This window comes from Chrysemys picta, chromosome 4 (genome assembly GCF_011386835.1).
Source record: "Chrysemys picta bellii isolate R12L10 chromosome 4, ASM1138683v2, whole genome shotgun sequence".
NCBI lineage: Eukaryota > Metazoa > Chordata > Testudines > Emydidae > Chrysemys > Chrysemys picta.
The window spans coordinates 27,230,146-27,256,252 of NC_088794.1; the positions used below are offsets into that span (position 1 = coordinate 27,230,146).

Below are 26,107 nucleotides of genomic sequence, written 5' to 3' on the forward strand. Positions count from 1 at the left end.
TTAGAACAACGCTTCCTTAGCTCTCGTCCCCTAACGCCCCTATTCTACTTGCGCTACATTGATGACATCTTCATCATCTGGACCCATGGAAAAGAAGCCCTTGAGGAATTCCACCATGATTTCAATAATTTCCATCCCACCATCAACTTCAGCCTAGATCAATCCACACAAGCAGTCCATTTCTTGGACACTACTGTGCTAATAAGCGATAGTCACATAAATACCACCCTATACCGGAAACCTACTGACCGCTACACTTACCTACATGCCTCCAGCTTCCATCCAGGACACACCACATGATCCATTGTCTACAGCCAAGCTCTAAGATATAACCGCATTTGCTCCAATCCCTCAGACAGAGACAAGCACCTACAAGATCTCTATCAAGCATTCTTAAAACTACAATACCCACCTGCTGAAGTGAAAAAACAGATTGACAGAGCCAGACGAGTACCCAGAAGTCACCTCCTACAAGACAGGCCCAACAAAGAAAATAACAGAACACCACTAGCTGTCACCTTCAGCCCCCAACTAAAACCTTTCCAGCGCATCATCAAAGATCTACAACCTATCCTGAAAGATGATCCCTCACTCTCACAGATCTTGGGAGACAGACCTGTCCTCGCTTACAGACAACCCCCCAACCTAAAGCAAATACTCACCAGCAACCACACATCACTGAACAAAAACACTGACCCAGGAACCTATCCTTGTAACAAAGCCCAATGCCAACTCTGTCCACATATCTATTCAAGTGACATCATCATAGGACCTAATCACATCAGCCATACCATCAGGGGCTCATTCATCTGCACATCTACCAATGTGATATATGCCATCATGTGCCAGCAATGCCCCTCTGCCATGTACATTGGCCAAACTGGACAGTCCCTACGCAAAAAAATTAATGGACACAAATCTGACATCAGGAATCATAATACTCAAAAACCAGTGGGAGAACACTTTAACCTGTCTGGCCATTCAATGACAGACCTGCGGGTGGCTATCTTACAACAGAAAAACTTCAAAAACAGACTCCAACGAGAGACTGCTGAGCTGGAATTGATATGCAAACTAGATACAATCAACTTAGGATCGAATAAGGACTGGGAATGGCTGAGCCATTACAAACATTGAATCTATCTCCCCTTATAAGTATTCTCACACTTCTTATCAAACTGTCTGTACTGGGCTAGCTTGATTATCACTTCAAAAGTTTTTTTTCCACTTAATTGGCCTCTCAGAGTTGGTAAGACAACTCCCACATGTTCATGCTCTCTGTATGTGTATATATATATATCTCCTCAATATATGTTCCATTCTATGCATCCGAAGAAGTGGGCTGTAGCCCACAAAAGCTTATGCTCAAATAAATTTGTTAGTCTCTAAGGTGCCACAAGTACTCCTGTTCTTTTTGCGGATACAGACTAACACGGCTACTACTCTGAAACCTGTCCTTAATTCCTAATTTCTTCCAGATATTTACTATTGTCTGGCACCAAAAAATGACCCCTGTGGCTAAAATGTCTCATGCCTTTTCTCATCTCCCATGTGAATTTTTTTTGCAGGGTGGCATTGGGGTCTCCAGAGATTCATGTGTGGAAAAAGAATGGGTTTCACCAGCTCACAGCTGTTCCCAATACTTCTGTTTTGCTCTCAGATGCCTTCAAAGTGGCTTCATGTTAGAAACGTCCACCTTTCCTTGGGCCTTATTTCTTAATGTATTGCACTGGGAGGCATTTGACTTAGGATCAGTCCAGCTGAATGTTTGAAGCCTAGGGACGCTATTCTTTCTAACAGGGTAAGGGCCTGCTGCTGCAAACAAGTACTACTGGACTGTGAGGAATCCCATTAACTTCAGTGAGACTGTTTGCATGTAGTGTACTGGGTAGGGAGTGTTTGCAGGTTAAGGTGTAAGGCCTTGATCTTGCCAGGAGCTCCATGTGGACACAGGGTTTTGCTTGTGTGGAATTTGTTGCTGGATCGGGGCCTGTGGTGGGGGCAGTTAGTTTGCACACACTCTCAGATGCCGCTCGTTAAACATTTATTTTGATGGCAACACAGTCAAATAAATCCAGATAGTGGCTTCATTTCAATATCTGATCCTACATATAGAAGTGGGGAGTAGGAGTGTGTATTTGAATCTCCCTTGTTTATTTGAATGTGAGGATCAAAGTCCTCTCGGTGTGTAAAAATGTATATTAGTGAATTAAATGCACACACAAAAAAATCTCTCTGTTATTGCACCACTGAGGGTGAGATTTCCAACACTTAGGCTGGCCCAACCTGACTGCTATGTCGTTGTGTTATGTCTTTCTCCAGTCAGCCCACACCTGTGGCTCCCCTCCCCAGCAGCTCAGAGAGGGTCGCTCCCATGGCAAGCATTGGCGTCAGTGGAAATGAGAGAAGCCCAGGCTGGGAGGCAGCATGGCTAGGAGAGGAGGCTGCGGTGGTGGTGGCAATGACTGGAGGATGTGGGTGGGGCACGGAGAGGGAGAGGTTGGAGCTGTGGTGCAGGCCAGGGTTACAGGGTGGCTCATGGCTGCAGGATAAAGGGGCAGTGAGGGAGCAGGGAGTTGCTTTACTTGCTGATACAGGAACTGCGGAAGGATTGTCCAGTGATTACGTTACTAGCCTTGGACTGGAGAGACCCAGGTTCAATTCCCTGCTCTGCCCCAGACTTCCTGTGGGGCCGTGAGCAAGCCCCTTAGTGCCTCAGTTCCCCAGCTGTAACCAGGCTCTCTCAGAGGTCCAGAGAGGCCCCGGCCACTTCCAGCTTTTGAGGCCCCTAGCCGTAATAAAAAGAAAAAATGACGACACATGGTCTAATCTTGTGCCATCAGAAATGATATATTTTTATTAATATTTATGAACATTTTTAACTCTTTAATATGACAAAATCTAGATCAGTTAACGAAAAAATTATGCGCATAAAAACAAGTTGTGAAACTTATCAAATGCCAAAAAATTAACAAGTGTCTAAATTTGAGGCCCCCTTTGAGCTTGAGGCCCAGGCCAAATGGCCCTCCTGCACGGCCCCCCCTCCTCCCCCAGTTGGCCCTGGCTGTAACATGGGGATAACAGCATTTCCCTGCATCTCGGAGGGGAGGGTTGACGCTAAATACCCTGAAACTTGTGAGGTGCTCAGATCCTGCAGTGTTGGGGGCCAGAGAAGTACCTACGATAGGCAGGAGCTGGGCAGGGCTGGTGCAACGAGGGGACTAATCTGGGCTTGCAGGGTGGTGCTGCGGGCATGGCGGGGGCTGGTGCTGGGGGCACAGCAAGTGAGATTTCCCCTATCTTATTTCCTGTGCAGCTTCTGAGTGTGCTCACAAAATCCTCGGCTGTGGCGAGACAGGGTGTATGCTGTGACCGCTGCTTATCAGGCTGTCTGTACACATCTCACTGTTACCTGACGCGTCCTCCTGCTGCTCGTCTCTTGTCTTATATTGTCAGCTCTTTGGGGAGGGGCTATCCCTTGGCTCTGGATGTGCACAGTGCCTAGTACGATGGGGCTGTTACAACCCTCGTGAGCTCTCCCAGCCGGACGCTCCCCAGGCTGCTCTTAGCTTGCTGGGCATGGGCAGAGTTCAGCCATGCTGTCTCTCAGGTTCTGGGCTTCTAGGCACGTGCTGCAGGGGCAGACCCCTTGTCCGACATCCCTTGTGATCACGCGGTCCCATTGCATAGGCCCCCTGGAACTAGTGCTGGCTCATCCAAGCCTCCCCAGTAGCTGCTGCGTGCTCCCCAACTTCCGCCGGAGCATGACCCTCTGATTTCTTTGAGGGCTCCTTGGCAGCATAAGCAGGTAACACGCAGACGCTGCAAAGGAGTTTCTAAGCGCACACACTCTTTTCGTATAGACAAGATAGATACAGATCTCTAGAAAAATAAAACCTGCATGCAAATCCCTCCCTTGCCACTCTGAGAACCCTTTGGGTCTTGGACAGACTAGTGCGTCTCCCTCTCTAAAGATGGTGGTCTGTGAGGGAGCCACCCTTTTGTAAAGCTGCAGTCCCCTTCTACAGGTGACCCCGTCAAGTCCCTTGTCAGGTGATCCATTGCTTGGTTACCAGCTCACCTGGAAGGACGGGATATCTGTGAGCTCATTGGTCGAGGTGCTTGCATTTCAATAGGTGATCCTCCGGATTAACAACTCCTGATCTCTCCGCATTGTTTGCCCTGTGGCTTGCAATTCCAGGCCAAGATAGAGGCACAAAGACATCAGGGAAGGATGGGTCCTTCTCACGACCAAAGTGACATTTGTAGTGTGCCATAGAGACAGACAGACATAAGCTAAATCATCACAGGGGCCTCGATTCCTGATGCTACAGCAGTCCAGCTAAATACTAACTCTGCCCCATTGCACCTACGTATCAAGGCATTAGTGACTTGTGTGCTGGGAGATACTAGGAGCTTGAACTCTGAACATCCTGATTGTGTGGTTTGAACCTTAGCTGTAATGTAGTGTCAGCCTCCTATTCTGCATGGACTAGATCCGATGTGAGCCCTTTGGGAGCCTTGCTAACTGTGGGTGTGGGGCATTCTGCTCATCCGGCTCCCTCAACCCCCTTTCCAAATCACGGGGCCTAAAGCCTCACCGTGCTGCTGAGTTTATAAAGGAAAAGTAGCTGGAACTCTCCTTACAAACTGGAAATCCCCAGCCATCCCCGTGGGACACCTGGGCCTCCAAACAAGCAGGAGATGGGAGGAGAAATACAGTCCCAGAATTGCCTGCATAGTTACCCACACCAGAATAGACTCATTTGGGAGAGGTGGGCTAGGGGCCCAAGTGTGCTGGGGCAGGGGGTAGGCAGGCGGGGATGCTGGACAGGGGTATCTGCGGCGGGGTACTCACTGGAGGTGGGGAGACAGTGTTGCTCTGTGTCACCGTGGCAGGGTGGCTGGCACAAGCCCAGGACCCCGCACTAGCTGTCACTCAGTGCCTCCCTGCAGGACTCCCACCCCACAGCTGGGAACCGGGACCTGGGTGGGCGGGATCTGGCCGTTGTGGCTTATAGGGGAATGGACCAATCAGCTGCCGCTGCAAGGGAGGCTCTTTCTGAGCTGCAAAAACCCTGGACATTGCCTGTTGCTTTTCAAATCCTCCCACCCCAGACAGGGTGGAGGCTCGAAAAAGAGGCTGTGTCCGGAAACCCCAGCCGTATGGTAACCCAGCTCGGGGAAGTGGGGGGAGTTTGCGGGAACATGATGTAATCTGCCGTGGGTGGGTTTGGACTCCCCTGGGACTGGGGGAGGGGCGGGTGGTTGAGTGGGGAGGGAGGGGTGGACTCGGGACAGATTGTGTTTGGCCTTATACATGGGGTTCTGATGAATCCATTATATTTTCTTTGAAGATCCTCACCTCCTCCGGACCATGACCCCCGAGAACATGTGCCACATGACTCCACCTTCCCGGCTGGAGCACCCTCCCCCACCTCCCCACCTTCAGGGTCCCCCACAACCTCCGCCGCATCCACACCAGCAGCAGCACAACCCCCATTATCCCAGTATGCAGCGGGACATGTTCATGAAGCCTGAGCCGCTGATGCCGCCGTACGTCATCGGGCAGGGCATGTCCCCAGGCGATCTCCACCACGCCCAGCAGTCGCAGATGCTTCACCAGCTCCTGCAGCAGCACGGAGCAGAGTAAGAGCGTCGGGGAGGGACAGGGAGAACCGAGGGGGATATTTGGATCCCAGAGGAGGTGTGGGGGTGGGGTGGGGAATGGAGGAGGTGCAGGGGTGGGGCATGGCGGTAAGGGGGCGGTGGGGTGGGAGTGGAGGAGGTGCAGGGGTGGGGCATGGCGGTAAGGGGGGGGGGGTGATAATGACACTGAAAAGTAATGGGTCTCCCTATACTGAGATTACAAAGTCTTTAATTTTTATACGTTTGAACTAGACATTTGCCTTCACTTGAGTCCCTGCTCCCGCCCCCATAGAATCACAGAATATCAGGGTTGGAAGGGACCTCAGGAGGTCATCTAGTCCAACCCCCTGCTCAAAGCAGGACCAAGCCCCGGACAGATTTTTGCCCCAGATCCCTAAATGGCCCCCTCAAGGATTGAACTCACAACCCTGGGTTTAGCAGGCCAATGCTCAAACCACTGAGCTATCCCTCCCCCTTATTTTAAAAAATCTTCCCCAGCCCCAAGCCCAAATCCTGTTCCTGCCTTTGGAGCCCATCCGTCCCCCGCTCACTGTTCCCTTGGTGGAGGTTGAGCAGCTGCCCTGCTTTCCTGCTCGCTGCCTTGCAGCTCAGGGTTTCCTGTCCCGGTTGGTCTCCGCAGCCTCCCAGTTCACCCAGCCAAGAAGAGGAAACACTCAGAGTCGCCCCCCAACACACTCAATGCACAGATGCTCAACGGGATGATAAAGCAGGAGCCAGGTATGGGGTCTGTGCCACTCAACCCTGACAGAGTCCAAACGCCTCCCTGGCACCAGCAGGGGGCACTCTCACCAGGTATGTGCTCTTCGTCCCCTCCTCCCCCAACATTACCAAACACCTCCCTGGCACCAGCAGGGGGAGCTCTCCCCAGGTGGGGTGCACGGGAGAGGAGCCTGCAGGACAGAGTGAGACTGGAAGTGTCCCCCCAGATAAGCAAGTGAGAGCGTTGTTCCCAGAGCTGATAGTGCGGAGGGTGGACGCTCTCCCCTTGGCCCTGGGCTGGGGCACAGGGTGCATTGATAGCACAGTCAGGACATGGGTCTCGGGCTGAGCGAGTGCAGAGTGGAAGTATCTCCCTTGTACCAGCAGGGGGAGCTCTTGCCTGGTCAGGGACCTCACGGAAATGATTTCAGTAAATATTTCCCCATGACTGCAGGGCTAATTCAAGACAACGACAGCTTGAACGGCTCCTACCTGGATCCCAACTACCAGTCCATAAAGTGGCAGCCGCATCAGCAGAACAAGTGGGTGACTCTCTACGATGCCAACTACAAGGAGCTGTGAGTAACTGACCGGTCCCCCAGAGATACAGCCACAGTCACGTCTACCCCACCAGCCCTTTGTCCTCCCCTAGCCCAAGAGTCGGTAGGGGGTGGCAGCGCTGTGCTGGAATCCCTGGGATCCTGTGTTGTTCTCCATTATAACCTGCCCAGGGGAAAGTTAATTCTCTGCAAGCGTGAAATGCCGGCCGGCCCCAGGAACAGAGCTGTGTGTGAGCGTCTGATTGTACCATCCAAGGCAGGTCTGGCTACTGCCATCTCCTTGCGTTACTCAGAACACATGCTTAGCAGGAGCCTTTGATACTAAACCCAGCCCGTCTAAGGGTCTCTTTGGATCAGAGGGGCCTCTGCCCCCAGCTTCAGGCTCATCCACCGCCCTGGATTTTTAAAATGAACATTAACTCTTCTGTAAAGGCGTGAGATGTGGCTCATCAAAAGAGACCCTGAGCAGGAGTGTGGAGAAGTGGGCCCACAGGCTTGGAGAGAGCTGGGGAGTAGCGACAGAGAGAAGGGAAACAGGCAGAGGGGGAGTTGGGAGAGAAAGGCAGAGGGTAAGTCTGCATTGGAGGTGGAATTCGCAGCTTGGGCAGACGTACCCAGGCCCGCTCTGATCCAGCCAGCACACTATGAACAGAAGCGTAGCTGCAGTGGTGCAAGCGGCAGGAGGGACTAGCTGCCCAAGTAAGTACCTCACTTTCAGATGGGCTCGTAGTCAGGGTGGCTAGCTCCTTGCGCAGCCGTGGTTACGCTGCTACGTTCAGTGCACCAACTGGATTAGAGCTAGCATGTGTAGGTCTGCCGGAGTAGGAAATTACACCTCCAGCTCCAGTGTAGACAGACATACCCAGAGAGAGCTGGACAGGGAGCAGGAGGAAGAGGAAGAGAGATGGGGTGGGAAAGGGTTAGGAGGCTAGGAGAGAGGGCGGAGATGTGTGGGAAGATCAAGAGGCTGAGGTGGAGTTGAGGGGTGCAGAGAAATGCTGCGAGGTGGAGGGAAGGGCTGGGAGGCTGAGGTGGAGGGAACAAGTGCGCACAGCTCACAGGGCGAGAAAGATGAATGTTCAGGAAGAAATTGCTGCGAATCCTCCCCACATTCCGGAAAGGTGACTGAAAACTGGCAAGCAGCAGTCTGGATTCCAGGAACGGCTAGTCTCGTAAACACCCCTTACTCCTCCTCACTGTCCACACCGCCAGTCTCTGGGGCCCTATTTTGGGGCTCGGGGGAGGGGCTTTGTTGTGCGAGATACCAACTAAAATGAGAAAATGATCAGGCTTCGTCAGAACGACGTTCAGAGAAAAGGCCAAGGACTCCTGGCAGGGCCAGCTATGGGAGCAGGGAAGGGCGTGAGACTTAGGGAGGTTGCCTCGGATGGCAGAGCATGTGGCCAGCTGGTTCCAAGTCCCTGACGGGTGTGTAACAACACTGCCTACCGCTGAGGCTTTCAGTGAATTAAGCCTGATATTACAGCTGGGGAAAGTGAGGCACAGCGACATGACGTGACTTGCCCCAATCACAGGATGAGCTTTTGGCAGATCTGGGAACAGAATCCAGCTGGGCTGACTCCCAGGCCTTTGCCCTAGCGACAAGGCCGTCCTTCCTCTCATGCAAAATTAACCTGCTTCTAGAAGGACAAACCTGTTTGGCCCAGTGGCATGTGGGCAGCCAGAGGGGTCACAAAAAGGGAGCAGGCCCAGGCCTCGAGGAGTGAAAGGAGAGCTGATCCTTAGAAGGCAGACCCAAGCCGTCTCTCACAGCTCGGCCATTTGGGAAAGCCCCAGCCAGGAGCCCACTGCAGCAGTGCTAGAATGAGAAGGGGGCTTTGACCTCTGCAAAGCTCTCAGAGCTTCTTGTGTACCAGCTCCAGAGCTAGATGAAGTGCTTTGGTCCAAACTGGAGGAGAATTGCAGCAGAGAGGTGGGTTCGTGTATCACTGGTTCTGTACTAGGTGTTTCATTCTCCAGGAGAAGCCAGAGGGTTTTCAGCTCCAATCTCAGCCCTAGAGAGCCGAATTGTGGGATCAAAGTCTCATCCTTTTCTTACTCTTGCCCTTCACGTGGGGTCCAGCAGGGGAGAGTGGGGAGTGAGTGCAGACCTGCAGGAGGCCTGTTTTCATACCCCCACAGGAAATTGCTCAGGTTCCCAGCCCCTGGCTGCATTTCTCACCAGCCTCATTGACTGTCTGGTGGGGGTGAGAAGCTCAGTCTCCCAGAGCATTTGGATGACTGGGCTGTCAAAGGCAGCTCTCCCTAGCAGATACCTCCACCACATGTGTAAGGATGGAGAACCAGCTTCCACATCAGCAAAGGTTTACCCGGAGCTGAGCTGTGCACGGACATGGCGGTAATATCCTCACCGTAAGAGTCGGTCTTTAATGGACTCGAGCTGCAGCCTGCTCACAGCCCCCTCTGCAGGAGTATTTCTCAGGCTTTTGGGAGTTCTGACTGCCAGGTTGCCCCTGTTCTTTTTGCTCTGCTTCAGATGAAGCCAGTCCAGTTGTTCGCAAGCTCCACCAGCAGGATGAAGAGATGAGAATATTCAGTAGATCAGCCTCCATGCCTAGCAGAGTCCTTAACATGTCAGAACTTGATTTATTCATTTATTTTTAAGCTGATAAAATGTATCCAACCTGTGGGCAAGTGCACAGTGTTTAATGTGGCACTATAACTCGATCTGGCAAAGCCACAACCGAATGACTCTCCCCCCCACTCCCCTCATGCACACACTAAACTACTGACCAGCCCACACACCTCACACCTCGCGGAAGGCAGGAGACAAGAGATGGGTCTCGCACTGTGTCCCAAAGACCATCATGCTTGGGGTCCATTGGCCCTGGACATTGAAATCTGATGGACCATGGATTGTGGAACTTGTAACAGAGTACATCTGTGCTGACTGAGGATACCTCCTGGTCTGGTTGTGAGGCCTGTACGGAGAAATTTGTTACTGGGCTCTGGTCAGACTCCAACAGGGATTTGCATATAAATTCACCAGAACTACTGGCTGTCTGAACTGCCTTCATGTACTTTGTCCATCTACTGAGCTGTGGAAGAGCAATGCTCAGGACAGACCGTCAAGTACTTTCTCACTGGAACAAACGGGCGTGTGTCCCCAAGTCCTTTGGCTAAGGGTGAACAGACCGTGGATATCTTGCATGTCTCACAAATCCACCTGACAGTAGCATTCTGAGGCCAAATTCTGAGTGTCGGTGAGTTGAGCGGAGTAGCAGAAGAGGTTCACCAGTGGCAGCGATGCCAAGGAGCAGCAAACATTTAGCGATGGGATTTGTCTGTCACTCCTCGCTACAGGAAAATGACCTGGTTTGCATACAGATGTCTGAGCTGGCTGTCAGAGGGGGTCAGGACATGGCTGTAGGTCTGTTCTGTGCCTTTCCCCTGTGTCATTGCTTTGCAGACTCTTCCTTAGAGAACTAGTTGCATTTCAGTTGATGACCCCGTCTGCTGGGAGGTGGGATTTGAAGACACGTGGATTATTTCTCCCTCAGGGACCTGCAGCGGTTGAGGAAGATAGCGACCAGCACCAAAAGGTGGAAGAACTGTGCCAGTGTTTGTTAATTGACAAGGCTTCGTGCCTTGGATTTTGACCATTGCCGTCATCCTGGGATCAGGCTTGTTCCAGCTCTAAACCAGGAGCATTCAATCCCAGTTAACAGTTGTCTCTGCTTTATGTAGTGAGCTGGAAGCCAGCAGTGCCAGTCATCTGTTGGTTGTTGTGAACTTGGTAGAAGCATTGGCGGGGGGGAGTCATCTTCCATGAGCCATTCAGGTGCTTGCCTGGCAGTAGTCTACCGGGCTGGTTACGCTGGATGTCTCTCTGCTGCTCCAATCCTGTGAGCTGGGGTTCATCTTGGAACAAGACTTTTTTCTGTTGGCCATTGCCTTGGCTAGATGAGTGGGGGAGCTCGGTGCAGGCCAGCTCTGCTGTTGGACAGGATACTGATACTCTGCTGTGCTGAGACAAGACAGCTCCTCTGCCTCTAAAGGGGCCTAAAGCTTCAGGTGGATTTTGAGATGAACATGGCAACTGTTCGTCTGTAGATTCCTCCAGGCAGAGCTGGATCATCATCCGGTGGATGCCACTGCGACTGTCCCAGCAGGCTAAAAACAAACTCTGTCAATCAAATAGTCTCAGAACCTGGGTCAGCTGAATCAGGCTTGCAGGGCTATAAAATGGCAGTGTAGTCGTTTGGGTTCGGGCTGGTGCCCGGGCTCTGAGATCCTCCCCACTTGTGATGTCTCAGAGCCTGGGCTCCAGCCCGAGTCTGAATGTCTGCACTGAAATTTTATAGCCCCACACCCCGAGCCTTCCAAGAGCCCAAGTCAGCTGACCCGGGCCAGCCATGGCTGTGCCGCACATCTTTTATCACATGTAGATGTATCGTTAGAGATCTGAATTACTCCACTCTGTTTAAAAGACCACCTTTCCCTTTTTAATGAGGCAAGGTTGCTTAAGTTTAGGGTGGCCGGTGTAAAGGGCAGGGGACTTCCCATTTTAATGGAGCATATTGTAAAGAGCCAAGGGTCCCTGATTTGGGAGGAATGGGTGGAACGGACTGGTGTCCTGGATTTGGAGGGAGGTGCTTGAGAAATGTATGTTTCAACTTGAAGGGCCTGTGTCTCTGAGTTAGGTGGGATGGGCTGAGGGATGGGCCAGTATCTCTAATTTATTTTATTGCTAATAGATTTACATATTTAATATTGGCTTATCACACCCGTCTGGTGGTATCAAACCCATTGAACCTTCGAAAGGGTTAGCTGGTTTCCAACAACAAAGCTGAGGAGGTTTGGAACAAGGCAGTTGCTTAATTTACTCTGGGGAAAAGGGGTAATTCATCTATTTGACAGGGCACATTGATGAATCCCAGAGGGCCCACTCTCCTCCCCTCTCACTGTTTGTTTACAGTTTGAGGTGAGGCAGCTGTCCAGGGGCAGCCTGGAGCTGAACAGAAACCTTTTTATGCTGAGGCCAGTGCATCCATACTCTGGCCTGGAAGCAGAGCTGGTGTGTTCCTCCAGTTACTCCTCCCATTGTACTGGTTGGTGCTCCCCAGGCCTCCATCCTGTGGAGTCAGCTGGAGCTCACTGCTTTGAGCTTTGCTTGGGCTCTAGACAGTAGAGTTCCCACTGCTAGGTGATGTGTCTTAGGTGAACTCCCCTGCGCGGATGGCACTGTATATCTCAAAATAATCCCTCCTGGCTGGCTACCAATGGCAGGATAATCTTGGGTAAGTGAACCTCCAATGGCAGGATAATCTCTATGTAAATCCCAGTTGGCCATTGGTTGATCACTGAGATCTTGGTAGTCGCACTACGTGTCACGAGCATGTCTCTCTTGGGTGGGTGCCATGGTTTGAGCAGGTCTCTGTGGTGGCGTTAGTGGAGTAGGTGTTGGATGGATGCTGTGTGATTTGATTCAAACTGTGAAGGTAGGCTGAAGGTCCCGTTATGCTGTTTAGCAGCAGATTCCTGTCCCTTAGCCTGGCATTTATACTCGGGAAGAGGAAAAATCAGAAAGCTTATCAAATGTTCTTCAGACATTTAACTCTTGTGCATAGAGGGTGGATACAGAGAGAGAGAAGGGAGGGCAGATATGGGAAGAACATGTTTGGAAAGGGAAAGAAACTGATCGTATGTAATGACCCCATTCCTGCGTCTGACGCTCCACCTGTTCTTAGCCACAAATACAATTAAATATTTCCTACGTCCTTCTTTCTCCTCTCTGTCTTTATCACACCTTTCCTTACACCCCTTCTCCTTTCCTCCTCTTTTCATCTTGAGTGCGGCTGGGTTCCCCTTGTAACTTGCTGGTTCCTTTGAGTCTCAATGTCAGACACTGGCCTTGGGGAGTTCATAACCTTTCACCTTCACTCAGCATTAGGAGAAATCACCTCACCTCCAAGCCTGAGCTTCTGAAACCTGTGTTAATCTACTTTTCATCAGTGGAGGCCTTTTGGCTAAAATAATCCATTTGACCCTAGACCTCCTATTCCCGGGAGTTTGCCCTCTGACCTTCCCACTCTCACTGGAAAAAATTAGTGTGGCTTTGGCTGCGGCCTGTGTTTTGATTGGTTGAAATGAGGCCGATGGCAAGTCAATGAATAATCTTCATTCTCACTCTCAGTAGCGGGGCCTGGCACCCAAGGTCATTTATCCCCCAATGCCAAATTGGCAGCAAACATGCATCAAAGATGGAACCATCCAGCAGACACACTTAAAACCCAAGAAATGTATGTTAATTATCCCCACGGCCCAGAGTCCTGGACTTTTGTAGGCCAGCGCTTCATGAGGTGTAATTCTGGATCCCAGTGACATCAAAGGCGGTGAGTTGAATCTTGGATGAGACAGAATTTCCAAGGGGATACAGCACCCATCTGGCAGGAGGCTAGAGATGGTGTTTTTGCTGTTACAGAATTGATTTTTTTAACAGGCGGGGTAAGTAATTAGTGGAGCAATTTACCAAGGGAGGTGGTAGATTCTCCATGCTTTAAATCAGGATTGGATGTGTCCTGCTAACAGAGCTCAACCCGGAGTTGGGGGCTTGACACAGGGATCAGGCTAGATGATCAGAATGGTCCCGTCTGGTTTCAAAAGCTCTGAAATGGAATTTCCACATTAGACCCTGGATGTTTGCAGAGGATTGTTGCCCATGGAGATGACATCACTCACAGCCAATCAGAAAGCTCTGTCTATTGGCGCTATGGGGAATTGAAGTATGGGGAGTCGTGTTCATCTGGGCAGTGTGTTCTGGGAGGCAGAGGATGGGGGACCCTTCAAGGGGTTTGTTCAGTGTGTGTGTGCATGTGTGTTGGGCAGCCATCAGCCCGAATGGACGTTAACCAGAACACATTTGGGAGGCTCCTGTTGGTTTTGTGAACCCCTCCCCCAACTCCTCACTCTTTGTCTCTCTCACTACTGCAGCTGGCGCCTGGTTCTCCCTTGGTACACCAGCGGCACATGCAGACCACTGCCCTAGTACCCTACGGAGGCAGTGAGGTTGTGGCCCGGGGGATGAGCTCAGGAGACTGTGCACTTGCTGAAGGTGCAGCGATAGTGTAGGGTGGGAGTGGGTGAATTGTGTTTCTGTGCAAAGTGGGGGAGTGTGTGTTGGGGGTGAGAGCGGTTGTTAGGGGCGGGAGAGTCTGTGTGTGTGTGCGCGCGCACACAGTTGGTACAGGGACCAGGGCCTGAGGAGCCCAGACCACATGCTCTCAGGGACCCGTTCACGAGGGACCAAGGGCAATGAACAGCAGCAAGACATGGACCAAATGACAGAGCTTGAGGAAGAGGAGAGACCTAACGTGGAGGGCAGATAATCACACTTCTGCCTGCTACAGGGTTTTCACACCTTCCTCTGAAGCATCTAATGCTGCCACTGTCAGAGACGGGCCAGGTCTTGGATCTGATCCACGACGGGCAATTGGTACGTTGCTGTGAGAGAGGAACCCACGAGAGCAGATGAAGGAGTTTAGTGGGAAGAAATGGAAGGCAAAAATGAAGCTCTGAAGCTGTGAGGAAGGGGCAAGAGCGAGAGAGGGAAATTCCTCTCATTCTTTCTGGCTAAGGTAGCGCTCTCCACTTCCAGCGTCTGCTTTTTGTTCAGGTCACATCTCAGGCAGCCCAGGGTCCCTCTGCTGCTCCAAGGAAGAAATAAATGGTTACTCATGGAGCTGTCCCGGCTTCACTCGCCAGAGCCTGAATCACCAGGAAGACGTCATTCAACATTAACGCATTCACCACTGGGGAGTCCAAAAAACACAGCCCATGGGGGTGGTGTGTTTCTGCTGGCAGAATGGTGGGAGGCCAGTGAGGGGATGTGACTCGTGTGGGGAACCAGGACAGTGAGAAGCAGCAGGAGCAGGAACTGGCTGGCGAATGAACTTTGGGATGACATGGGGCTGGGTGACACTTCTAAAAGAGGGATCCAACTTACTGTTTTTGTTGATGCTTTATGATGATGTTGTTGTTCTGATCCAGTTTGTGACACAGGAGTTTAATTAAGAATCTTGACTGGCTGATGGGAGACCTAGCAGTTACCAATCATTTGGGAAACAATCAAGAATCTGTAGGAGATTGCAGGTTGGGGAGCTGAGGGCTGCACTTGCTACTTGCCAGAAGTCCTGAGGCTGCGCTTACTCAGCAGTAAATGAAGCAGATGGCAGTGACCCTCATCAGAAGGCCGTGTGGTCTGCGAGGCCCTGTGGCCATGTCAAGAGCATAGGACTGGGAGTTGGGACACTTGGTGTCCAACCCCAACCCTGTTACTCTATGACCTTAGGTCAGTCACCCATCCGCGGTACCTCACTTCCCCATCTGTTAAATGGGGATAACGATACTGGTAATCATAAAATAAATGAAAACGATTATCCTTCTCATCAGGGTGGAAGTGCAGCCCATACAGCCGATGATATGAAAGCGTGTGTGAAAGATCCTTGCATTAAACCGTGAATAAGTGCATCCTCGCATATCTTCTGTCACCCGGGCATGATCCAGGTGCTTTTGCAAGTATGGAAATGCCCAGCGGGCAGCACAGATCAGGACGGGGCACTGCATACTAGGACCTGTAGTCTTTGTGGGCCACGTTGCAGTGTTAAGGATGAAGATGGTCATGTTGGAGAATTTCCTAGACCACGTTTCACCCGCTGGCTGCTGTTCAGCTATCACTCGGGGAACCCCATCTTCCAGGGAACCCACACATCTTGCCCTGGATTAGTTGTGTCTCTTGTGGGTAGCTTAGGGGAATGAATTGCCTTTTGATCCCAGAAGAGAGGGGCTCCTTTTAGGCCAGGCTGGTAGTTGTGGCATTGAATTGACTAGGCCTGTGGGAAGGCACATGTATAAAACGGAGTGACCCTCTCCTGCATTTACTCCTGCCTACAAAGTCTGTCTGGTCTAATAGTCTGATGGAGCCGTAAGTCTTTCTGTCAGTGGCTGTTCTGCCCTCCCAGTCACTCTTCTCTGACACTCAGACCTTTTGAAGCTCTGTTGTTCATTCTAAAAATTAAGACCTGGGAGGAGAGGAAGATGGGTGTTCCCTTTCCCACCTGTGCCAGGCAGGCAGCGCCCTCCAGAGGGGCCCTAGCCCAGATTGCAGGCCAGGGATCTTGGGAGGTGGGAGAAAGGGGGACTTGGTGCGAACACCACATATTTTCACTGTTCCCGTGGTAACCAGCCCATTAAGGAGATGCAGATTAAACCTCCACAGCTGGTGCGTGTGTTTCTTCTCTGTAGCCCAAGTTTCCCCTCCCAGCCGGGACGTGCCATGGTGGGAGCTGGAGGCTGTTAGCAGCAGCAGCAGGTGGTTCTGATTTCCTCAGGAATCTGGCTGCTTGGGGCGGGTACAGCCTGGCAGCAAGGCCAGGATGGGTCACTTGGAGAACGGAACCTGATGAGGGATCTCATTAGTCTCTCTGAAAGATCCTGTTCAGGAGAGAAACCCCCAAAGAATGTCCAGTGCCCCCCCCCACACACCCCGCCCTGCGTGGTTTCCTAGGTCAGCCTGATCCACCAGCACCGCCCCCTGTCCTGAGGAGCAGAATTCAGAAATCAGATCCCAGACATTAAGTAGGGCTGAGCTGGGGGGTGAGAGGATGGGAGACCTCCAAGGGCAAGGCAGGGGCAGCAGGATGTGCTCACTCAGCGTGGAGCTCTCTCTTCCCTCTGAATCGGTATGAAGTTAGTGCTCCAATGTGTGGCACAAGGAGGGGCTGTGTGATTGGACGGGATACCTCTCTGTCGCCCGGTGGTCATGAAAGATTCTGTGGCACCTTGTATAAGAGCTGGGAGTGTCCCTGGCGGCCTGAGCAAGTTCCAAGTCAAATAACTATATTCCCTTTCAATCCGGAAACATTCTGCCAGCCTAAAATCCCCCCTGCAGCTTCCACTGGCTATGGGATTCTCTTACGCTCTTTTCCCTAAGCGGCTGCATAGACTGGCTGTGCACAGTTAAACAGCTGCTTGTGTTTGAACCCAGAACTAGCTATGGCGCAATCCTGTCAAGCACATTGGAATCCGTGGATAAATTACACTGTAAACCAGAAGATCGCAGAAAGGGGTCTTGGGGTCACTGGTGACCCATGAAGCAGAGAGCCTGCTGGTTCTCTGCACAGAGGTGGGCTAGTCACACGATCCTGGCTCCTCCTCCCAGTATCCAGCTACTGAACTGTATGCAAAGACAACTAAAAATACATACAGTACTTCCCTATTGTGACTTTCCCACACTAGCCATTCTTGTAGTTGCCAGGGGGATGTTGTTTGGTCGTAAACATGAGGAGAGCTGGCCTGTGTGATCATTAATGAGATGAGAAGTGTCTGTGAAACTCTGTCTGTTTATGCTGCCCCCCCGCTTCCTCCCCCCTATAAATGATCAGACCCTGTAGAGATATCAGTGTTTGTCCTTCAGTCTAACACCTGCTGCCTTTTTCCTCTACCTCGGTGCACAGCCCCCCACCCACGTACCGGGTGGATGCGGACAAAGGCTTCAACTTCTCCGTGGGTGACGATGCCTTCGTGTGCCAGAAGAAGAATCACTTCCAGGTCACGGTCTACATCGGCATGATCGGAGATCCCAAGTACGTGAAGACTCCTGAGGGCCTGAAGCCCCTCGACTGCTTCTACCTGAAGCTGCATGGAGTGAAGGCAAGTTCTGGGGGGGAGGGGGAGAACCCCGCAAGAGCTGAAGGCCATTTCAAGGTGCATGTGCGAGCGTGTGTGTCAGTGTCCGTAGGCCCTCAGGCAGTGTGTGTGGCTGTGGGTGTTACAGTGTGTATGATCTTGTCAGTCTCTGGGTAGGAATGATGAGCATTATATCACTGTGTACTGTTTGTGGGTGAGTGCGCGTGTGGGTCCATGAGTGGAGCCTGCGTAGGAGTTCCAACATGTGTGATACGAGCATATGTGATCCAGCCTGCGTGTGTGGGAATCACAAGTTTTGCGTGACCAGGACGTTACCTAAAGGAAGGATAGGAGCCTTGTGCCATAGCCCCATCTGCTGGGTGAAGTCTAGTCACGAGAGAACAGGCAGTAAAGAGGGTTCCCCTGGGCAATCTCTTAGGGCTCTGTATGTGTGTATGTACATCAGTGCCTGTACATTTGAGTCTGTGTGTGAGGAGCAGGGATCAGGCAGTCTGGCCCCGTCGGTGCAGGAAACTCCTGCCCTCTCTTACAGCTGGAGAAGAGGAGGGGAGGTACAGGCAATGGTAAGGGAACAAAGTAAATCTGGCCTTTTCTGAGCAGGGGTTATGGTGCCAGTGAGACAAATTCCCAGGGGGTAATTATGGGTGCCCAGACGCTGGGGTGATTGGCACTGTTGATGTACTGTGGGTAAGTGGCCGGATAGATTGTCCTTGGGACAATTGTGGCTTGGGAAAAGGGGCTGAGAGAGGAGAAAGCCATGCTGTTCCACTCTCTGTAATGTTCCTGGATCTTTCCCTTCAGTTAGAGGCCTTGAACCAATCGATCAACATAGAGCAGTCACAGTCTGACCGCAGCAAACGGCCCTTCAACCCTGTCACGTGAGTACTGCCCAGGACGTGGCGGCCTGAACGTGGGGACCCTGTCACAGGAGAGCCACCCAAGGAGGGGGGAGATTGAGGGATCCTGGTATGAGGACCCCTGAGGGTAGGAGGACAGAGTAGGGCGAGGGGGTACTACGGGGAGCTAGCATGGAGGGCTCAGGCGGGTAGTGTATCTAAAGTGTTCTCTCTCTCTGTCTCCTTCACTTCCCAAAACAATGACTCCTCTCCCCTCCACGCCCAGAGCTCAACTAACCTGTGGTGGGTCCCCCTGATTCCCAGAGCCTGATCTGAGGCATTTTGGCAGCACCCTCTGAAGTGAGGGAGAGGTGGGAGTTCCCTAGATGATTGCAACTGGGGGCTGATCTTCCCACATGAGGGGAAACGGCCGTTTTCTGTGCGACCTCCTTTCCAGCTCTGTGTCCTCAGTGGCTCCTCTGCTTCCCCCTCCAGGGTCAACCTGCCTCCGGAGCAGGTCACGAAGGTCACCGTGGGGCGGCTGCATTTCAGCGAGACCACGGCTAATAACATGAGGAAGAAGGGCAAGCCCAACCCTGACCAGAGGTATGGAGTAGCATGGTTCCCTCTGAGCCTGCAACGGGGGTTTGGCGGGGCTGCGTACGTGGGACTCAGGGAGGCCAAACTGGGGAGCAGACTGCTGCAGAGCTGCCCCTGCTGGCCGGGAGCACTGCTGCTTCATGCAGGCGGCCATGACAGACAGAACGGAAAGGGGGTATGGGGATGGGTGCTGAGGAGCTGTCCTGCCAGACACTAAATGCGCTGGCTGAAGCGTTTGTAGGGAGAGCCCCAGGGCAAGCATCCATGACCATCTGAAAGCTGGACCTGGGGCTCCAACAGCGCTGCGGCCCCTGGCACCGTGCTGAGGAGCTGGCTCAGTACCGACATGGAGTGAAGAGCGAACTCTACTCAGTCGCTAGCACCAGTCACCGTGGTAACCTGGGTTTCTTTTCCAACCTCCGGTCTAAGTACCGAGCTGAGCCCAGCCCTGCTTAGCTTGTGAGCACCGATAGGACCCTCACCTGGGCAGGTCCCGCTGCAGGCCTTGGAGGAGACCAGATTTGTAGACATGGCTACAGTAGAGGAGTGCTGCCATGGGGGCAGCGGATGTTTGGAGACCTGAGTGCTGGCGGGATCAGACGGTGCCCGTGAGAGGTGTGTCCCTGTCTGGGGGAAGTGTAGGAATTCCAGCTGTGCCCGCTGTGGCATGGGGACTTCCCTGTCTCTGTGAGGGGAGGCAATATCCGCCATGTCCTGCGCCCCCGCAGGGATGCGCTCCTCTCCTGCTGCAGATGACCCTTGTGGGTGTCTGTCATTTGCAGGTACTTCATGCTCGTGGTGGCCCTCCAGGCCCATGCCCAGAACCAGACCTACACCCTGGCTGCCCACATCTCTGAGCGCATCATCGTCAGAGTAAGTTTTTCTCCTGACTCACAGAACACCCCTATCCTCCCTCCGCCTCTCAGGGGCTCCACTGCCCTTTGCTTGACTGTTTGGGGCTCCTTGCCCCCTTCTCCTGGCTTTTCAGTTCCCCCACCAACCCTTTGCCTGGCTCTTCAAGACCCCTGCTGCCCTTCCCCCCGTTCTCTGCCTGGCTTTCTGGGACCCCGCTCCCAACCCTTCCCGCACTTTATGAAGAAGGCAGCCCACGTGTTCCTGCAGGAGCCCAGCACAGAGAGACACGGACAGAGAAGAAGGCATGTTCTCCAGGAGGGGAGTGCAAGGCTGGGGATGTGTTGCCCGGGAAGGGGCTATGGGGAGTGAGGGAATGGTGCTGTCTTGGGACCTTCAGTGGGTGTCCTGGCTGAATTTTCCAGATGCCTGAGGGGCAGCAGTGCTGAAGGCTGTAGTCAAGGCCAGGCAGGAAAGAGACCGGATTCCCCTGACAGGTTCTCCCAGCGTTCAGCTAGTTGAGCTCTTGTCTCCCAGGGGGAATCTAAGGAACGTAGCTCGGTTCTGGCCCCGTGTGGCTGCTCAGAAGCAGTGAGAGTCAGGCTGTGACGTTGTGATTGGCTGTCTCTGCCTTTTAAGTGCTTTGTCCGTTTCCTCTAGCAAAGGGCCAGTTCGGGGGTAAAACACAAACGGAGGGCGGACGGGGACCCCGGAGTCTGCAGACAAGTAAGTACATTACAAGCTATGCAGCCTCCGGGGGGCTCCACAACAGAGCTGTGGGAAAAGCAGACAGGCTGGACCACACAGACTCAACCCCCTGAGCAGGGCACAGCTGCAGCCGTGGCCTAGCCAGTGTGGAGATAAGATACAGCCCAGTAGCTCCCTGTGAGAGACCCCACAGCAGCACCTTGTGGGATTCAGTATGATCCTTGCTCCAGGTTGAGAGAGTTGGCACATCCTGGTAGCCCCCTGCTCTCATGCAGTCCCAGTCCCAGCAGTGCTGGCCTCTGGGGAGATGAGTCTGTGTGGTCCTCGTTTTGGGCAGGGAATTTGCATCAGCACAATTCCAGGGGTTCAGGTAGTGTAAGGCTCAGGAAATGGGAGAAGAAAGGTGTGGACGCAGATGCTGTGTTTAGTCTGATTCTATTGGCCGGTGCCTGCTGAGAGAGTCTCAATCAGAGAGCAGAGAACACCCCACTGCAGGGCTGTTTCCTCACAAAGTGCAGGCAGGGCTTTGTTGCCACAGGCATGGGGAGCAAAGTCCTCACCCCTCCTTGGCCCCCACAGAACCCCTGTCTCCTGCTCCTCTGTCTGGTTTTGTTGCATTGCTTCATACTGCGCAGAGCTCTGCATCACGCCCACAATGACCCCGGGGCCATGTGTGTCCTCTGCTAGCCGTGCTGCCCTGCACTGGGAGGGGAGAGGAGGGGGAGTCCAGGCGGGTTGCTCCCCTAGCAGCCTCCTGGGGAGCTGGTACTGCTGGCTTTCGAGCTCTGCGGTCACAACCTGATAACAATTCAAGTACCTACGCCTGAGCTTTTCCATCGGAGGCTGGACAGGGAGCCTCTTAGGGTGTGTCTGCACTGCAATAAACACCCCGCAGCCTGGCCACGACTGGCTGGGGCAGCAGGTTCACACTGTGGGGCTGTAAAATTGCAGTGTAGAGATTCGGGCTCAGGCTGAAGCCTGTGCTCTGAGACCCCGCAGTGGGGGAGGGTCTCAGAGCCCAGGCTCCAGCCAGAACCCAAACATCTACATTGCAATTTTACAGCCCCACGAGCCTGAGTCATCTGACCTGAGCCCTGAGTCTGGGGCTGTGGATATTTTATCACAGGCGTATCCTGACATTGCTGGGTCTGCAGACACTTGCCAGTTAAACCCAACATGGTTCCTTGTCCTTCCCAGGCTGCCCTGGGCTCCCAAAGGTTCCATCCCACCTCACATACAAGGTAACCTTAGAATAAGGGCGCAGCCTGGCTGCGCAGTTCAGTCTTGACGCAGGCTCCATTGCTGCTCCTTAAGCCAGTTTACCACGTTTCCCCATCCCTGCTGGTGACGGGAAGCCCGGGCTAGATTGCAGACGCCATGAACCATGGCAGGCAGCCATGATAGCTCTGGGGTCTTCTCATCACATAGGAGTGTAACCCTCTGTGTGGGGGCATCCATGCACCATCCATCCCAGCTGCACATGGCACCCTGGCCCTCTGGTGCGTGTTTCAGGGGGATGAGTCTGTTGAAGCCCCAGTGCTCACGCTGTCTCTGCCTAACAGCACTGGCCCCTCTTCTCTTTGGTTTCGTCTCTGCTGCTGCTCTGGACGCTCTTCAGTCGCTGCCCTCTTGCCTCTCCACAGGCCTCTAACCCGGGTCAGTTTGAGAGTGACAGTGACGTCCTCTGGCAGCGGGCTCAGCTCCCTGACACGGTTTTTCACCATGGCCGAGTTGGCATCAACACCGACCGCCCCGATGAAGCCCTGGTGGTCCATGGCAACGTGAAAGTCATGGGATCGCTGATGCACCCGTCAGACATCCGAGCAAAAGACGACATCCAGGAGGTGAGAGCTGGAGAAGGCTGGCAGGACACAGGAGGCCAATCTGAGTGGGGTGGCGGGGCTGGAGAGGCACCTAAATCAGTTTCTGTACCAAATGACTGGAGGATAGCTAATATGATGCCAATTTTTTTAAAAGGGCTCCAGAGGTGATCCTGGCAATTACAGGCCAGTAAGCCTGACCTCAGTACCGTGCAAACTGGTTGAAACTATAGTAAATAACAGAGTTGTCAGACATATAGATGATCGTAATTTGTTGGGGAAAAGTCAACATGGTGTTTGGTGAGGCATGATTTCCCTTTACAATCTACTAGAATTCTTTAAGGGGGTCAACAAGCATGTGGACAAGGGGGATCCAGTGGATATAGTGTACTTAGATTTTCAAAAAGCCTTTGGCAAGGTCCCTCACCGAAGGCTCTTAAGCAAAGTAAGCTGCCACAGGATAAGAGGGAAGGTGCTTTCATGGATTGGTAACTAGTTAAAAGATAGGAAACAAAGGGTAGGAATAAATGGTCAGTTTTCAGACTGGAAAGAGGTAAATAGTGGTGTCCCCCAAGGATCTATACTGGGGCCAGTCCTATTCATCATATTCATAAATGATCTGGAAAAAGGGCTAAACAGTGAGGTGGCAAAATTTGCAGATGACACAATATTACTAAAGGTAGTTAAGACCCAGGCAGATTGCGAAGAGCTACAAAAGGATCTCTCAAAACTGGCTGACTGGGCAACTAAATGGCAAATTAAATTCAATTTTGATAAATGCAGAGTAATGCACATTGGAAAACATAATCCCAACTATAGATATAAAATGATGGGGTCTAAATTGGCTGTTACCACTCAAGAAAGAGATCTTGGAGTCATTGTGTATAGTTCTCTGAAAACATCTACTGAATATGCAGCGGCAGTCCAAAAAGTGAACAGAATGTTGGGAATCATTAAGAAAGGGATAGATAATAAGACAGAAAATATCATAATGCCTATATAAATCCATGGTATGCCCACATCTTGAATATTGCGTGCAGATGTGGTCGCTCCACTACAAAAAAGATATATTGGAATTGGAAAAGGTTCAGAAAAGGGCAACACAAATTTTTAGGGGTATAGAATGGCTGCCATATGAGGAGCTATTATTAAGACTGGGAGTCTTCATCTTGGAAAAGAGACAACTAAGGGGGGATATGATAGAGGTCTATAAAATCATGACGGCTGTGGAGAAAGTAAATAAGGACGTGTTATTTACTCTGTCTCATAACAAGAACTAGGGGTCACCAAATGAAATTAATAGGCAGCAGGCTTAAAACAAACAAAAGGAAGAATTTTTTCACACAACACACAGTCAACCTGTGGAACTCCTTGCCAGAGGATGTTGTGAAGGCCAAGACTATAACAGGATTAAAAAAAGAACTAGATAAGTTCATGGAGGATAGGTCCATCAATGGCTATTAGCCGGGATGGGCAGGGATGGTGTCCCTAGCTTCTGTTTGGCAGAAGCTGGGAATGGGTGACAGGGGATGGATCACTTGATGATTACCTGTTCTGTTCATTCCCTCTGGGGCACTGGGCATTGGCCACTGTTGGAAGACAGGATACTGGGCTAGATGGACCCTTGGTCTGACCCAGCAGGGCCATTTTTATGTTCTAAAAGTTCGCGTGTTCATATGAGCATGCTCCATCTGCACAGCTGAGCTGGAGAGCCCTTGAGTACAGGAGAGCGTGTGAGCTGCCTCATACCCCGCAAGCTGGAAATCCCATGAGAACAGAACAGCCTCCCTCCCAGGCACAGCCTGTCTCATGGAATTTCAGCTCTTCTTCTAGCTGGAACCAGAAAGTGCCGAACAACAAACGTGAAAACCACCAAAGACGTCAAGCCAAACTTTATCCAGCCTCAGATCAGAGCCAATCAGAGCCCTGTGGGAAGGCCCTGGCAGGTTCTTAATTTAACTGATCTGGATAATCTCTTCCAGCAAAGTCAAATGTTACTAGATGCAGTGTGGTCTTCAAATCTCTGAGAGCTGTCTTTGCCCCTTCCCATGGTGTGTGGGGATGTGATGGGGCTGGCTCCCTTTTCTTGATTCATTTGACCTGGTCCTTTTTTGATGAATCCTGGATTTTAATCCTGGCTGGTTAGCAGACTGTGTCCAGCAGGTGGGCATTCTCATTCTGGGTCTCGTGTCTATGGGACCTGCTGCTGTAGACACTGATGAGCGCTCTTGTGGCCATTGTTCTTTGCTGCCTGGAGCCAGATTCTTGGACTATTAAAGAACAGCGTCCTACTTATAGATCTCATGTGTTTGCCTTGTCCCAGGTGGACACCACAGAACAGCTGAAGAGGATCTCCCGTATGCGGCTGGTGCATTATAACTACAAGCCAGAGTTCGCCACCACTGTGGGCATTGAAAGCACGTCTGAGACAGGTACGGTCCCTGCACCAACCCACGGTCTTCATCCTCACAGTTGTATGCTATGTGGGAGTTCTAGTGCAAACTAATGTTGCTCTTTAGTCATAACTCACAGCGCCCCCTGCTGCTCCATGCTAGCTGAGCTGATGTCTCTCATTCCTGCCCTGCAGCAGTCCAAAGAAATGATAGAATACATATATGGTATACAAAGAACCTGGGAGTCAGTCTTTATCCAGTTGTCCCTTTCCCAGCTGTTTTTCATTGGCTTTAGACTGAGGTTACATTCTGACTGTGCGCAGGCCTTTCAGGAAATTAAGTCCCTACACTCTATGTCTTGATAGCTCGGGGATGGATATTGGTTTCCTATTAATCACTGCATAGTGTGTGGGGTTCATGTCAGCAACCAAGTGACTCGTGAGAAGTAGTCAGCTATTGTGGAAGGCATCTCGGGGGCCAGAATCATGGTGAGTGGTGCTGTGGTTTCCGTGCAGGTGTCATTGCTCAGGAAGTGAAGGAGATTCTTCCCGAAGCAGTGAAAGACACTGGGGACATGGTCTTTGCCAATGGGAAAACCATCGAGAACTTCCTGGTGGTGAATAAGGTTAGTGGTACCCTCCACAGACCAGATGGGGGAAGAGTAGGAACTGGTGATTATAAGGGTGGGGGGAGGATGGTGAATTTTGGTGTGTTTTCTTTTTCCCCTTCACGTAAAGGTAAAGGTGAAACAGAGTCAAAATCTGACACCTAGGAAATGGTCTCTTGCCAACACTTTTAAACCAAGTCTTTCCTGCTTGAGTTTCAGCTAGATGTGTTCTGTGAGCTAGCATTGGCGTCACTTCGCAACCTGGACTCTGGACTCAGGTCATTCCTGGTTGGTGAGGGCCGCTGGGGAAGACCTGAGCCCAGCATTAGTGGGCATTGACAGCAGTTCTTGAGGGAGGGCAGGTTCCTGGCTTCCCTTAAGTAGGCTGTTCTGAGGCCTGTGCCCCGTCCCAAAAAAAATCACTTGCCAAATTAGGACTCTGTATCTAATCTTCCCATTCTGGTTTAGATGACAAAGGAGGTTGTGGCAAGACAGCTTGGAGTACCTGGCTCCCTCAGAACTCCTTGGATCTGGGCAGTCTGGATCCAGACCCAGGTGTGGCCTGAGGCCACACTAACTCCCTTGGAGACGATGTCCACCGTCAGGGGATAAAAATCAGGTGTCCGTGCTGATCTCACTAGATTTACCAGCTGCCTTTCGCATTGCTGACCATGGGGTTTGGTTAACTTGCCTG

General features: G+C 52.0%; 1 protein-coding gene across 6 annotated transcripts in view; it reads left to right on the forward strand.

Annotated features, from left to right (window-relative positions):
• The window catches only part of MYRF (myelin regulatory factor), a 114,137-nt gene that overhangs the window by 60,736 nt on the left and 27,294 nt on the right, over positions 1 to 26,107 (forward strand). For 4 of the 6 annotated variants that reach the window (XM_065591832.1, XM_065591831.1, XM_065591836.1 and 1 more), the window contains 11 exons: positions 5,358 to 5,649; positions 6,290 to 6,462; positions 6,824 to 6,947; positions 17,405 to 17,604; positions 18,403 to 18,475; positions 18,929 to 19,039; positions 19,816 to 19,906; positions 20,546 to 20,611; positions 22,237 to 22,437; positions 24,737 to 24,845; positions 25,322 to 25,431. In XM_065591832.1, the coding sequence (XP_065447904.1) occupies positions 5,358 to 5,649; positions 6,290 to 6,462; positions 6,824 to 6,947; positions 17,405 to 17,604; positions 18,403 to 18,475; positions 18,929 to 19,039; positions 19,816 to 19,906; positions 20,546 to 20,611; positions 22,237 to 22,437; positions 24,737 to 24,845; positions 25,322 to 25,431 (1,550 nt within the window). The remainder of the gene's footprint in view (positions 1 to 5,357; positions 5,650 to 6,289; positions 6,463 to 6,823; positions 6,948 to 17,404; positions 17,605 to 18,402; positions 18,476 to 18,928; positions 19,040 to 19,815; positions 19,907 to 20,545; positions 20,612 to 22,236; positions 22,438 to 24,736; positions 24,846 to 25,321; positions 25,432 to 26,107) is intronic. The other 2 variants (XM_065591835.1, XM_065591833.1) reach the window with 2 other exon arrangements.